The sequence below is a fragment of the Felis catus genome, chromosome D4 (genome assembly GCF_018350175.1).
Source record: "Felis catus isolate Fca126 chromosome D4, F.catus_Fca126_mat1.0, whole genome shotgun sequence".
Lineage (NCBI taxonomy): Eukaryota > Metazoa > Chordata > Mammalia > Carnivora > Felidae > Felis > Felis catus.
The window spans coordinates 62,104,964-62,120,458 of NC_058380.1; the positions used below are offsets into that span (position 1 = coordinate 62,104,964).

Here is a 15,495-nt window from a genome sequence, read left to right on the forward strand (position 1 = left end):
TTGGAGAGAAGGAAGTGTTAACACTCAGCCCCTTGCTTGAAGAGTATTTGGGAAGAGTGCTTTTTGATAGTTTTTAACCAGTTACTGTTTACATTATTCTGTCCATATATATTTATCACCACTGTATTGATGAGGCTAAATGCTGTTCATATCATTTAGTGTGAACTGATACTTTATTTGCCTTAGAGAAATTGGGCTTCCATGTGATTAAGCAGCTAGCTTACCCACTTAGACATTGTGACAGTTGTGATGGCGGTAACAACAGTGAAGATATGTTGGATTTTCTGGAAAGAGTTGCTGACATCAGTTTCTTTTGCTATTTAGTTTTGAGTTGCCCATCACTAGCAATTACCTAGGAAACAAAAATTTTGTGTTCTGACAGTTTCTCACAATATGATACTATTCTAATACTTGCTTTCATTTGCATTTTTTTATTGCATTATTTGGGTTTCTGTCAGGACTGTTTGGGCTCGACAGACTTGGATTTAAATATCATCAGAGAAACTGGGTGGTTATTAGAAAAAGGCAGTTTACCCAGTTTGCTGGCAATTAAATATCTCTGTATGAAACTGGTGTTAAAACTATATATTATATATTGGCAAAATTTGAGGAAACGTGTACAGAGAAAATGAAAAAGATTGGGGCAGAGACAGAGGATTTTCCATCTGTAATGATTCTCAAACTTCTCATTTCATGGAACATCAAATTAGCTAAAGACCTAATCACTTGCCACCAGGAGAAACTACACAATTAAACCTCTGTAGCATTTATAAAAAAAAAAAAATTGAGACAACCCATTTATATAAAAAAAAATACCTAATTTGTGCCTAAAACAATAGTAGAATGTCAAATTCCAAATGGTCAGATTGCGCTTTGACTTTGAATCCATTGCCAACATTAAGCAGTTAAATGAACTATCTCACCAAGTGCCTGAGTATTTCACCAACTGTGAGAGTTTGTACTAGGTTGCCTTAAATCCAGAAATATTATTAACAAATAATTGAGAGAATGGGAAAGGTGGAGAATAATGAAAACAAAGGAACTAATTTACATAAGACCTTAATAGTGGGGTAGGAACTCGGTTCACTCCATGTGTGGTCTTCTGGCTGTGGACTCTTTTCTGTCATCCTGCATGTTTTTATCTGTGCTTTCTGGTTTTTCTTTGTTTTTGCTTTAGATACTCATTATAGTAGTGACAGCCTATACAGAAAAATGTGATTTGCATAGAAGTTAAGTGCCCTAAAATACTTCTTCCTTTAAAAATTCAATCTGATTCTAAATAAATTGGTTGGAAATATCAGCAGAGATTCAGGAGCAATGTTGCCACATTTCCATGAGTGAGATCGAAATACAAAAATAGTTTTTTCATTTACAGATAGAAATAACAAGTAGAATAGGATGTTTTATGTTCTCTGGAGAGTAAAAGAAGCTTATTAAGTTTAGGAGGAAGCTGTGATGATTTTGCTGTTTCTTTTGTCCAGATTCTGAGAGTTCCTAAAGCAAATCTTCTCTGCCAATCTTGCTTGATCTGAGAAACTCCCTTCTGTTTCACTTGTGTGTCTAGTTTCATTTTTAGCATTGCTTCCCACCAAGAGAAGTGATGAGCCTACAAATTTGATTTGTATTTAGAAAGGTGTATCAGGTCATACAGAGTGAATCAGTGCTTCTCTCAATCATTGTCTTTCTTACTCCCCATCCGGCACATGCAGCTCACCAGTGCAATAGGAACAGAATCTTATTACATTTTAAACAAATATTCACAAAAGAAAAGAATCCAATCTTAAAACTGCTGGGAACTTCAGACTGCATATTGAATTTGATGAAATATCAGATTTTATCACAGGTATATATACATGTGGTGAACAGTTTTGCAAAACACGTGGATAGTTTTGTATATTATTCAGAAGATATATTTTCTATTGGCTTTAATTTTCTTAAAAATCCTCCTTTACCACTAAGTTAAGCCATGACTTAGAAGTCATTTTATTTTGATAGATAAGTTGATATAGATGATCAGTAGATTAATTTCACTATTTTTAATCTGTCAGAAAATGAAAAATTCAGGAAATGCTTTTAAATTAATTTAGATTTATAATGAAACTTTCCCAAACATAGTGAAGTTTAGTGGAAACTTTTTATATGTTGTGTTGTAATTCTTAGTAGAATCATTGCCTTTCAATGAAATATGGAGAGAGACAAAGAATGTTTGGACGTATAAAGAGAAGGGAAAAATCTTATGTCTTTGTTATTAACAACTAAAAATATGTTAATATTTTTACTACAAATAATAATGTAGTAAATAATAAGGTTTTGTAGTAAATAATACGGTCTTAAAACTGGAGTTTGAAAAACAGTGGTGCGACGTGTATGTATTCTACCTGCCCTTTACACTTGGAGTTGTCATGTGGATGGAACTATCTTAGATTATTTCATCATAAAAACAATAGCAATTTTCACTTCTGTGGACAGGATAAATTCTTCATCCTTCTTTCCTGCAGCTATAATCTGTCTCAGTGTTTTCCCTCATCATGTCTGTAGTAATTTCTGAAAGTTCAAAGTCAATAAATATTCACTGAGGTACTGATTTCTAATATAAGCTGGAATAAATGAATTACAGAAGTTGTAGATATTAAAGGGTTTCTTTCTTAATTGTTAGTTATGCCTCACATTGATTAGTGATGTTCAGAGTTGTAAGTTTACAGCAGGATTTTCCCCGGAATAGAACAGATTTCTTTGTTCTCAGACTCCATTTGAACTAAGATGCATACGCAGTTTGGTTTCAAGTGAGACGTAAGTGACTTAAACATTTCTTATTTTTTACAAAGGGGAATCTTTTATGTTTGCTTAAAATACCAAACATTTCCCACCCCTTCAATTTTTAGGTCAAGAATTTATGTATGACAGTCTCCCCTCGTTTTGTTGTATACCCTGGCAGTTTCATTTAAATCCTCTGTAATAGAATAAGGGTTATGGCTTATAAAAATCCTTAGAGTGGAAGTTCTATTTAGAAAGTTCTGCTTTACATTTGGTTTGTTAATGATAACAAAGTTATCATTATTCATCATCTTATTAAAGAAGTGGAGTTCTTATTACAATAGAAATATTAAGTGGAAGAGCGGTCTTAGAGTAATTCATTTATCTTGATTGACATGAAAATGAAAGTGTCTTTATGTGCTATGTTAGGACATAGGGTAAGTAACTCTTTTAAACATTTGTAAAAATCAGAGAGCTTTTAAAATATTGGATACTTGTCATAATGTTGTAATGTAAAATCTACTCCGTATCTGATGTTTTTGCTCTTCCTGTAAGATAAGGAAATGTATTCAGAGAAGTTAAAATTCAAAATTAAAAGAACACTGTGGGGCGCCTGGGTGGCTCAGTCAGTTAAGTGTCCGACTTCGGCTCAGGTCATGATCTCACAGTTCATGGGTTCGAGCCCCGCGTCGGGCTCTGTGCTGACAGCTCGGAGCCTGGAGCCTGTTTCGGACTCTGTGTCTCCTTCTCTCTCTGCCCCTCCCCTGTTCACACTCTGTCTCTGTCTCAAAAATAAATAAACATTTAAAAAAAATTTTTTTTGGGGGGGGCGCCTGGGTGGTGCAGTCGGTTAAGCGTCCGACTTCAGCCAGGTCACGATCTCGCGGTCCGGGAGTTCGAGCCCCGCGTCAGGCTCTGGGCTGATGGCTCGGAGCCTGGAGCCTGTTTCCGATTCTGTGTCTCCCTCTCTCTCTGCCCCTCCCCCGTTCATGCTCTGTCTCTCTCTGTCCCAAAAATAAATAAAAACATTGAAGAAAAAAAAAATTTTTTTTAAAGAACACTGTCAATTCTGATAAGCCTACAAAATATTTTTTAATCAACTACTATGCCCTTCCTAAACAATTAAGATTATTTTCCTCAAGAGGTAAAACATTCACAAGTTTCAAAAGTAAAATAGTAATGCTGTTTTATAACATGCCATCAATTATTGACTAAGATGAAAAAAGAAATCGAGAAGGTGAATTTAAAGAGTTATAATGACTTTTAGGAGTGGATCAGGTATCACGTGTCACTATGTCATGTCCTTGCTTATAACACTTCAGTAGCTCTCCACTGTCTGTCAGATAAAGTCCAAAGCCTTTAACTGGCCTGCAAGCCCCCTCCTAAACATCTACTTAATGTTCTGTGTTTGTAACTCTGTGCCTTCTGCTTTATCCTTTGGCAAGACCAACCTGCTGATTTTTACGTTAAGCTATATTGTTTGTTCTTTTGAAGACCTTTTTTCTTTGTCTTGTAAGATCACCTTTTTTAGGAAGCTATTTCATAAACTGCACACCCACACCAAGCTGGGTCAGATGCCATCCCAGACTTGGAACTCTCAAAATACTGTATGTATGTATATCCCTCTATTTAAATGCCATTGTACTCTTTTATTGTTTTAGGATTATCTCTTTGTATGTGTAACTCTTCTAGAATATGTTCCTTAAGAGCATCTACTTTGTATTACTTTTTTATCTCTGGTACCCAACACAGTAGGTGGTCAGATAACATTAAAGTGGTAGGTATTTTGAGCTTGAAGTAAGGGGGACAAAAGGAAATTAGACCTTCAGATCTCTTCTTTCCATTTCCACTGCCACTGTCCTAGAGCATCATCATTTTGCACTGGACTTACTGCGAAGTCTCCCAATTGGTTTTTCTGCTCTCTAATTTTTTTTACCTTTCAACTTCACCCTTAATCTATTCTTCACGCTATAGCTATGGTTTGCTTTCTAAATCTGAAATCTGATTATGGCATCCTCCAGCTTCCCAGTAGTCTCCAACTCCTTTTAATAGTTCCATATTGATCTTATGAGATAAACAAAATTCTTTAACATAATTTATAATGCCATGAATAATGTCACCTTAGATTTTTTTCCTCATCCTTTGCTTTTCTCTTTAATAGTCTGCCCTTCAGTTGAATTCTTTTCAGTTCCCAAACCTATGCACATATTATTCTCCCTGACCTGAATAGTCTCTGCTTCTCCCTCCACCTTTGCCTGGGTTCACCTATGTCATTTCTGTTCATCCTCAGCCTTCAGCTTCAAAACCTCCAACTAGTCTCCCCTCCCTAAGTCTAGGTTAAATACCTCTCTTTTGTGCTCACATAGCATTCCATATTTACTCGTACCATAGGTCTTATCAGGCTATCCTGAACTTGCCTGTTAACATGTCTGTATTGTACATAATATGGTAAGCTCCATTAATAATAGCAGCAGTAGCAATGGCTATTTATTTTAGTAGTAACTATTTATTAACCCATCTGTACTGAATATTTAAGCCAGGCGCAGTGCAAAGTAAATATCTATCACCTTATTTTTATTTTTATTGTTTAATATTTTGAAGTTTTTATTTATTCATTTAAGTAACCTCTATACCCAGCGTGGGGCTCAAACTCACAACTCCAAGATGAAGAGTCACATGCTCTTGAACTGAGCCAGCCAGGCACCCCTTTCATTCACCTCATTTTAAAAATGAGGAGGGGCTCCTGGGTGGCTCAATCAGTTAAGCGTCCGACTCTTGATTTAGGCTCAGGTTATGATCTCATGGTTTGTGGGTTCAGGCCCTACGTTGGGGTCCATGCTGACAGTGTGGAGCCTGCTTGGGATTCTCTCTTTCCCTCTCTCTCTGCCCCTCCCCTGCATGCATGCACATGCATGTTCTGTCTCTCAAAAATAGATAAATTAAAAAAAAATTAAAATCAGGAAAATGAGTCAAAGAGCTAATAAATAGCCAAACCTGGATTCTAAACTAGGCCTTTTTGACTAGGTCCATGCTCTTAACCACTATACTATGTTGCCTCCCTGGAACTGTTTTTATTGTTTACCATTGTGTCTGTAGTACCCTAGCACACTGATTGGCATTTAGTAGACATTCTGTACATATCAGTTTAATGCATGAATGATTGGTAAAACCAATACAAGGAAATAAAGACTTGATGGTAGAGTTTGGAGTGTAAATTAATTCATCATCATAGCAGTTTTAATGAGGAAGGCCTTAGTGGGTCGATGACTTTTTATGTTTATTTTTTGAGAGAGAGAGAGAGAGAGAGAGAGAGAGAGAGAGAGAGAGAGAAGGAAAAGAGAGAGAGAAAGCTGGGGAAGGGCAGAGAGAGAGGGAAAAAGAAATCTCCATGCTGTTAGCATGGATCCTGATGTGGGGCTTGAACTCACGAATGTGAGATCATGACCCAGCTGAAACCAAGAGTCAGTTGCTTAAGCAGTTGAGCCACCCAAAGTGCCCTGGTGACTTTTTAAGACTCAGAAAAGACAAAGGCAATGTCTTTCTAGGACATGGCCTAGAAAAATGAGGAGAAGGATAGACAATACGTATGAAAAGATCCACGTGGTGTTCATTTGATGACAAATTTGTTACCCAAAATGATTTTCATTGCAAAAAAACACATCACTTTCCTACTTTTAACACCTTATGAATCTGGTATTTATTACTAAAATACCCAAAGAAAGGGTTAATGATTTAGCATTGAAAATGTGAAACCTATTTCTACTGAGTATCTCTGTGTGGAATGTTGGCCAAGTAGAATAGTTCTTCTTCAGTGCTTCTTCCACATCTAGCTCTAATTATTCAGATTGGGTAGATGGCATTTGTTGTAGCCATTTTTTTTCGAGGTGATTTTGTAGAACAATTAAAGAAAAAAGTTAACTTTTGAACAATCTGCCATAGATAAATCTATTTTTATAGAACAATCAATTTACTTTTAGTCTGAATTCAGTTAGCATTTTACATGGAAATTGTTTTATGAAATTGATTTATGCTATCCACTTTCTAACAAAGCACATAAACCCTAAACATGAGGCTATGTTCATTCAGGAACATTTCATACTGCTGAGGCTGAAGATGATCCTCAGAATATGACTCAGGTATATGCGTTGCCTGAAATTCCTCGAGATCAAAATGCTGCAGAATCATGGGAAAGCTTAGAAGCGGTATGTAAAAAATTATTTTCATTTTGGTAGCTGTGAGGCATAAAAATAAGTAACTTTTTTTTCTCTCTCTCTTTTTAAGGACTTAATTGAACTTAGCCAACTGGTCACTGATTTCTCTCTCCTAGTGAATGTAAGTATAATAGTTTTTGTCTTAGAAATGTTAGATTAGTATGATAAGAGGCTTTTATCAATTACTAGGCTTTTTATTAGAATTTTAATAGAAGTTACAATTTTCAAGACTGGTATTGAGCCCTGGGTAAAAGTCTAACAGTCCTCAGCTTCCAAATCAATTTAATAAGCATTTGTCAGAGATTTGTTATATAGAAGGTATTGTGTTAGATGCTTGGCACCAGGGGTCTGACAAGGTTAGCTATAGAAATAGATGAAACCTGTTCTCGGCTTTCAGGGATTTACAGTGGGTGGAGATAAGCTTGGACCCCAAAAACTGAAATTTCAAACATGATTGTTAAGTGCAAAAATGAGATTGAAGGGAAGTGTTATCAGCCCTAAGAGAAGCATTTAATTCCAAGGGAGGGAGGCAGGGGTTGTGAGGTAGAAGTATTAAGGATATCTTCACAAGATAGGTAGCATTTGCTTGAGCCTTGAAAATTGAGTACAATGTCCATAGATGGGAGTGGGGAGGGGTGCCTTTGAAAACAGCTGAAGACATGGAATAGAGAAGTGTGTGGCCTTTCAAGAATGACCAGGATTGCAATAAAACCAAAGGATGAGATACTATGGGCAAGCAAAGCAGGGAGTGTGAGAGCCAGATTGAGATGGTTTTGCGGGCCACACCAAAGAATTTTAACTTTAATTTGTAGGCATTAAGGAGCCAATATTAAAAAAAATTTTTAAATACAATTTACTGTCAAGTTGGCTAACATACAATGTATACAGTGTGCTCTTGGTTTTGGGGGTAGATTCCCGTGATTCATCGCTTCCATACAACACCCAGTGCTCATCCCAACAAGTGCCCTCCTCAATGCCCTTTGCCCATTTTCCCCTCTCCCCTGGCAAATATAAATGTTTAAGCAGGTTAGAGTGATAAGCAGGTTCACACTGCTAACGGTTAAGATTACCATTAGCAGTGTGAATAATGACCTCAGGAAGGGGGGTATAATAGGCAGATGACTAGTTAAGGATCAATAGCAAGAGTTTTACCAAGAGCAATGGCAATACAATATAAAGGTAAAGGCCAGCTGAAAGGTATTTCTGGGGTAGGCTTAGCAGAAATTGAAGGAAGATGGAAGACTCAAAACATCAGGCTTTATTGTGCATAATTGAGTAGCCAGTGACATTGTTAACACAGATCAGGGAACATAAAGTGGATTTGGTGGGAAAGACAATAGATCCTGTCATTATTTTTCTTTTTTCAACTTTTTTTTTTTGTTTGTTTGTTTTTTTAATTTATTTTTGGGACAGAGAGAGACAGAGCATGAACGGGGGAGGGGCAGAGAGAGAGGGAGACACAGAATCGGAAACAGGCTCCAGGCTCCGAGCCATCAGCCCAGAGCCTGACGCGGGGCTCGAACTCACGGACCACGAGATCGTGACCTGGCTGAAGTCAGACGCTCAACCGACTGCGCCACCCAGGCGCCCCAATTCTGTCATTATTTTTCTAATTATTCTTATTTTTCCTTCCCAGGAAGTATGGGAAGGTTGGCTATATGAGTATGTGTGTATGTGTCTGTGTGCACACAGAGGAACAAACCAGTGTCTGCTTATGCTTTTGTCTAGGTTTAGTTTTTTGTTTTTGTTTTTTTTTTAATGAGAGAGCATGCATACAGGGGAGGGACACAGAGGGAGAGAGAATCTCAAGCAGGCACAGTGCTGTCAACGCAGAGTCCTGTGTGGGGCTCTATCTCACGAACCATGAACCATGAGATCATGACTTGAACTGAAATCAAGAGTTGGACGCTTAACCAACTAGCCACCCAGGCACCTCTAGTTCTTTGTTTTTGATCAAACTGTGATTTGGGGGTTTTACATCTGTGAGTTATGGTTTCCCTGATGCCTGGCTTTTTAAGGATAAAAGTCCCTAGATTACACAGTCTCAGAACTGGAATTGGAAAGGATTTACAAGGTCAGCTAATCCAATTCTGTTCTTGCCCCAGCTTCCCATATAGATGGTTTTTCGCTTTTTTTGAACAATTACAGCGTGGGGATACTTTCTATTTCAGCCATTCTATTTGAAGACTACCTCTTAGAAGTTCTTCCCTGTGTAAGCTCTGCCCTATAATAACTTCCCTCTGGTACTTTTGCCCTCTTGGAGCCATAGACTGAACAACATTGGTAATTTTTCCATATAAAATTATTCATCTTCTTGAGACCAATACTCTCCTTCCTCACCCTATCCCACCTCATCATATTTTTTTTCTTTTAAGAGTTCTTGATTCTCTAATATGCTCCTTCTAGAATATGATTTCTGGGCTTTTTAGTGCTAGTCCCTTCCTTTGCTTGTTTTCTAGTTTTTGTATTTTTTTCTTGGCATCTAATGCCTCAAATTGAACGTCAGTAGATTGTTTAAAGCATTTTCCTTTTTTGATGCTTCTAAATCAGAAGAAGCAAAATGCTTGAAGTTTTTGGATTAGATATCTGTACAATCTATCGATATACTTGCATATCAAAGGTAATGATACGACAAGAATCCCAAAATATTTGTTGTTTCAGAATTAATTCAATTATTGTAACTCATAATATCTGACCTAATGCAGTTTCTAAAATCTGTGCATGTATGGTTACACAAACATACATTTGCCAAAAGTCATTGGTATCTGCACATTAAAATCTGTTATTATATAAATTATACCTCAATACAGTTGATTTAAAAAACAAACTAAACATGTACAAAGTCTTCTCATTCCAGACAAATATATTTCCCTTCCAGTGGAATAGGCACATGAAAGGAAAATTGAGAGTTTGTGGCCATTTAACAATTATATATCCGATTAGGTTACGTAAGAAGCTCCTAACCCATAATCAAGGAAGGTTCGTGTAGAAAGACTTTGGCTATAGCCATAGTTCTATACAAATGTCCTATTTATAATAATCTGTGTGAGGACATGGGACAAAATGCTATTAGGCACAAGCTCAAAGGAGAACCCCTGATGACTCTTCCCAGGGTGGTTGAGTTCTCATGACCACATGGTCAGGGACTCACAGAAGCTCCATTTAGGCACCTAATGACTTGGGAACATAAGCAGAGTGACCACATCCCTTTCATTATCATCACATGGACATGATAGTATCTAGACAAATAAACCATGTGTTTTTGGAGCACTTTCTATGTGCATAGTACTGTGCTAAGCTCAATGAAGAATAGAGAATAGTTAAAAAAAAGAAAAACCCTATAGGATAGTCATGATAATTGCACAACATTGTGAATGTACTAAATGCCACTGAATTTCACGCTTAAAAATGGTTAAAATTGTAAGCTTTATGTATACATATATATATATATATATATATATAATATATAAGTATATATTATATATATATGTGTGTGTGTGTGTGTGTGTGTGTGTGTATACACATACACACACATACATACATTTTTTTTTTTTTACCATAATGAAAAATGAACCTACAAAACCACTGAGAAATCCAGGTGTGCTCCAATAATAAATTAGTATCTACTAAGCACCCTTCATTTCTCTTCAGCATTTAATTGCTCAAGTGCCTTCTGTTCCTATAACTGTGGAACTTGCCCTAGTTCTTGTCAAGGGAAATTTAAAGAACTCTGGGCCTGTCACACAATGGCATGTCACCCTTGCTGCTGGTCCAATATTGTCTCTACCTTCTACTTTATTCCCTATGGCTTTTACTCTGGATGCATAAAAACTGGGATGTAATGAATTATATCAGATTAATCAGATTTATCACCTGTTTGGCCTTCAGGGTGTTGTTTGACAATAGTGAGTTTTGTAAAATTGATGGGAGGACTAACTGAAGTAATATCCCCTTCCCTTCTACTGACCCCAACTGCGTTCCTGCTTTTGTCCCTGCTTACATGATTCCCTCTTTGGCTCCTTCCTTAGAGTTACATTTTTGCCACCACCTCTTTCCTAATTGCTGAATCCCATGATATCAACATCCTACTTCTGCTCTGTTTATTGCCTACTCTATCTAGGCCAATATAATCCTGAATTTCTGTATATAGTAGTCTTTGTATGTTTCTGAGCTTTTCTGTGTATTTATTGTATATGGTGTAGAATTATAGACTACAAAAAAAAAAAGAATTATAGATTATATACTTTTGGAATTCAGAACCAGGATAGCTCAGTGTTCCCTGAATTAACCAATATCTAAGACTAGAGCTAGCCTTGAAAGATGCCTGGAATTGAGTCAGGAATAAAGGAAAATAACCACAGTTTTGACAATAGTTTCTTAAACCCATAGCTTTTAGCACATTAATAAAACTGCACAACTACTAGCAAGGCTGTCCAAGGCAGGGCATTTTTATTGATGTAAATAGATTTGGCGATGGATTTGTTGAACGTATTACTATTGGTGGACATAGAGGATGCTGAGTGTACAAGTGACAAATATTCACTTAATCACATTTTTTTTAAGACTCTTAAGTGCTCCTCTAACTGCTCACTAAGATTCAGTTATTTTTTTCAGGTAAATAAGGAGACCTAATTCAGTGTTTCTTAAAATGAAATCCACAGACACATTCTCAGAGTATCTTGAGACGTCTTTCCCTTTAAAAAGAGGAGTCTAACTCCTTTTAAAGGGATGCCAAGAACTTATATGAGGGGCCAAAGTATAAAATGTCAAGAAAGGAGTTTCAAGATTGTTAAATGTGGGAGGCCCAGGCAGATGAAAGCAGACATAAGCAAATCAGGTCGGTAGGTAGAGGTGAGGAGACTTCTAAGCCATCATTATTAGGAGCTTGATTTCCTGTACTGGGGTAAGGTTGTGTAGTTGTATCGTTTGGCCCAACATAAAGAGCCAAGGGCATGGTGGACTAGTGACCAAATTCAGCTCTGATGGGATCTAGTTTGGCATTGTGTATAGACAGTGATTGACAATTGACACTAATTTGCTGCCTAATTGTGATGGTGTCATTGAGTCCTCTTTACTTACGAAGCAGAATTTGAAGATACAGGAGAAGTTTGGGATTCAAACTAAGAAGAAAAGGGGAGAGGCAGGTCTGTACAACTGAGGGACAGTTGTTGATTCTAGGATAGTTGCTGATCACCCTCTGCCGTATCTCCATGTCCATATTTAAGCAAGCTTCCTGATGTAGTGAATAAGTACTCACAGGTTTGGGCTACTCCCCAGGGTCAGACAGACCTCATCGAGTACTGGTGATTGCAGTGATAGGGGAGCATCAGTGGTCTCACGCTTAGTTCTGTCTTGTGGTCTTTTCTCCAATTATACCAAAATATTTTTGTGAAAAAATACTAAAATTATGTTTAAAATTTTTTAAATTTTATCTTATTTGGAGAGAGAGAAAGTGTGCATGAGCACTCAAGCAGGGGAGGGTCAGGGAGAGAGAGAATCCCAAGCAGGCTCCGCAGCGTTAGCACAGAGCCAGAGGCAGAGCTCAATCCCACAAACCGTGAGATCATGACCTGAGCCTAAATCAAGAGTCAGGCACTTAACTGACTGAACCACCCAGGTGCCCCAGTTTTTTTAAAGTATTTTTAATTTTTAAATTTTACTTTATTTTTAAAAAAAAATTTTTTTTTCAACGTTTATTTATTTTTGGGACAGAGAGAGACAGAGCATGAACAGGGGAGGGGCAGAGAGAGAGGGAGACACAGAATCAGAAACAGGCTCCAGGCTCTGAGCCATCAGCCCAGAGCCCGACGCGGGGCTCGAACTCACGGACCGTGAGATCGTGACCTGGCTGAAGTCGGACGCTTAACCGACTGCGCCACCCAGGCGCCCCAAATTTTACTTTATTTTAAAAGAAAACAATCATAGAGCTGCAGTGTCCAACCTTTTTTGGAAGGAGCATTAAAAAAATGTTTCCCTGAAGATTTGGGATCACACTTGGGGTATAGAAATGACAGTAGTCCTAGCAGGCTCCATCATCTTGATGGAATCATTTGGAGACTGAGAGAAAGGAGACATGTTGGCTATTTTCCCTCTACCCCATCAGCTCATCAGGATGTGGAGGTTGATGATCACACATGTGATTTATCTGCTGGCCCAGACTTTCAGGCAAGAATGGAAAGTGTTGAGGATGTCCCAAACAGAAACAGTGATAGAAATCCAGTGTCAGAAATCCCTACAGGTTGGATATTATGAATGCTGGCACTTATGCTTCTATGGGTTGGAAGAAGAAAGCTAACATTAAAAAAGTTTTGTCTGAGGAAAATAAAAACTGAATGAATGAATGGCTAGGAGAGATCTAAGGTTTTCATGCCCAAGAATTTTCAAGCTTCATAGAAAAGAGTTTAATATGCTTTTTAGAAAAGAAAGATGGGAGTTAAGCTTTCTTGAGAAGATGAGAATGACTTTGTAAATTTTTCTCCTCACACAGTCACTATCTCATTTATCCTCACTTCAACTCCATGGGGTATATCATTATCCTTCTTGAGAGATGAGAATATTGACACCTTGGATAGCTGGAGTAATCTGTCCATGGGCACACAGTGCTGTGATTTGAACACAGGACATCTTGCCAAAGGTTGTGCCCTTACCAGTTATGTACATACATTAGTGGGTTTTAAAGTGTGAGAATCATGGACTTGCAGCACTCATGAGAAATGCAAATTCTCAGGCTTCACCCGAAGTCTACAGAATCAGAAACTCAGGGAGTGGCCCCATCAGTCCGTGCCTTCAGAAGTCTTCCAGGCGACGCAGGCATGCTCCCGAACACATGAGAACCATTGCTGTACTTGTGTCCGACAGAAATGTGAAAAGGAAAACTGATAAGGGACTTTTTCAGGGATTGTGTTAGAGATGTCAAGATAGCAGTGGAGAACACAGGAATGAAGGGATACCATGAAAGGTCTGACAGTGAAAAGGTACCCACTTGGTGTATGGGAAGGGAAGGAATGTCAGTAATGCTGACAGGAAGCAACTGTGGGGAAAAATCAGCTGATTGCATTTCATGTTCTTGAATGACAATTGGAGTTAGAAGAGTGTTACATCTGATTCGGTGTAAGTTAAGCGGCCAAATACTTCAGGATTAAAGTTGAATTATTTCACAGTCATTGTAGAAGTAGGATTTACCTGGGACCAAAGAGGGATTCTCTTCTTTTTTTCAGTGAATTGAAAAAGCACCTGAACAGTCTATATTGATGTGATGGTGGTTACAGGTGTTTATACATTCGTCAGAACTCATCATCCTGTACCCTTAAAATGGGCACATATTGTAGGTGAATTGTCTAAATAAAGCTTTTTTAAAAGTGGGCATGTGCTCCTGTGGCAGGTAATGAGTTCCTGTCACTGGAGGTGTTTGAGCTGAAGTTCAGTAACCACTTGTGAGAAATGTAGTGGGGCTTCACACCTCTCAGGGAAAAATCATTCCTTGTGCCCAGAGATTCCATGAGTCACAAGGTTGCCGTGTCAGAGCAGGTGCTGCCGTGTTTCATAGAATGGCTTATTAATATATTTGATCGGAAATATTTTAACTTGTCATGATTTTAAAATGTATTAAAGTGTACAGGTGTGAGACTCAGGACAGTGAATTCATCCGCAGCCCCCTACTGCATATCACAAGTGGAAAGATTTCATGACAGATCAAACCATATTGTCTTCTCGTTCCTAAAATGTAATAATTTGTATTCATTGGATCTAAGCATGTTTTACTCCTAAGGGAAATTTTCCTGTTTTAAATCTTTGAATCTTCAAAAAAGGTAACTTAGGAGGAAGGTTTTTGTTTCATTTTGTTTTGTTTTGTTTTTCATCAACCTCCACATGACACGTAAATGCTTATTTGGATTTTTCTTCTCTTACAAAGTAGTTCATTTGGAGAATAATATGTTTGAATGTTTGAATGGATTTTAGTGTGAGATCCTTTTTCTTATAAAGGTGCCACCCTTTTATTACCTAATAATTAAGTCGCCCTTTTTTTTTTTTTTAATACAAGTGAATTTGTACTTTCAGCATAGTTTATCAGACACTATTAATGAACCACTATTCAGACAGCAAGGCTGCAGTACACGGGACCCTGATTACAGGAATTAAAGTACTGTGTATTGGCTGACTGCTGCTCCCCAGCAGGACTGCTCACTCATAATTCCTTTGCATCTAGTCTCAGCAGGAGAAGATTGACAGCATTGAAGACCATGTCAACAGAGCTGCTGTGAATGTTGAAGAGGGAACCAAAAACTTGGGGAAGGTAAGATTCTGCTCCTGCTGACAAATCAATGGTACTCTGGCTCCCAGGAATCTCCAGTATTAACCCAATTGATCTGCTCTCTTTAATGTGGAGGGAACCAGCAATTAAGGAAACAAGGAACAAATGACACATAGGTAGTGCAAGAAATCAATGACTGTTGTAATATTTTACTCTCAAGATTCATTCTGTCGGGAGAGAAATTTTTCAGAGAATAAACCAAAGCCCCACTAGAAGGCA

The 15,495-nt window shown here is 37.8% G+C and overlaps 1 protein-coding gene across 2 annotated transcripts in view; it reads left to right on the forward strand.

Moving 5' to 3' along the window:
* The window catches only part of STX17 (syntaxin 17), a 67,335-nt gene that overhangs the window by 45,357 nt on the left and 6,483 nt on the right, over window positions 1-15,495 (forward strand). For both annotated transcript variants that reach the window (XM_023242506.2, XM_023242507.2), the window contains exons 5-7: window positions 6,841-6,956; window positions 7,036-7,086; window positions 15,172-15,258. In XM_023242506.2, coding sequence (XP_023098274.1) covers window positions 6,841-6,956; window positions 7,036-7,086; window positions 15,172-15,258 — 254 coding nt within the window. The remainder of the gene's footprint in view (window positions 1-6,840; window positions 6,957-7,035; window positions 7,087-15,171; window positions 15,259-15,495) is intronic.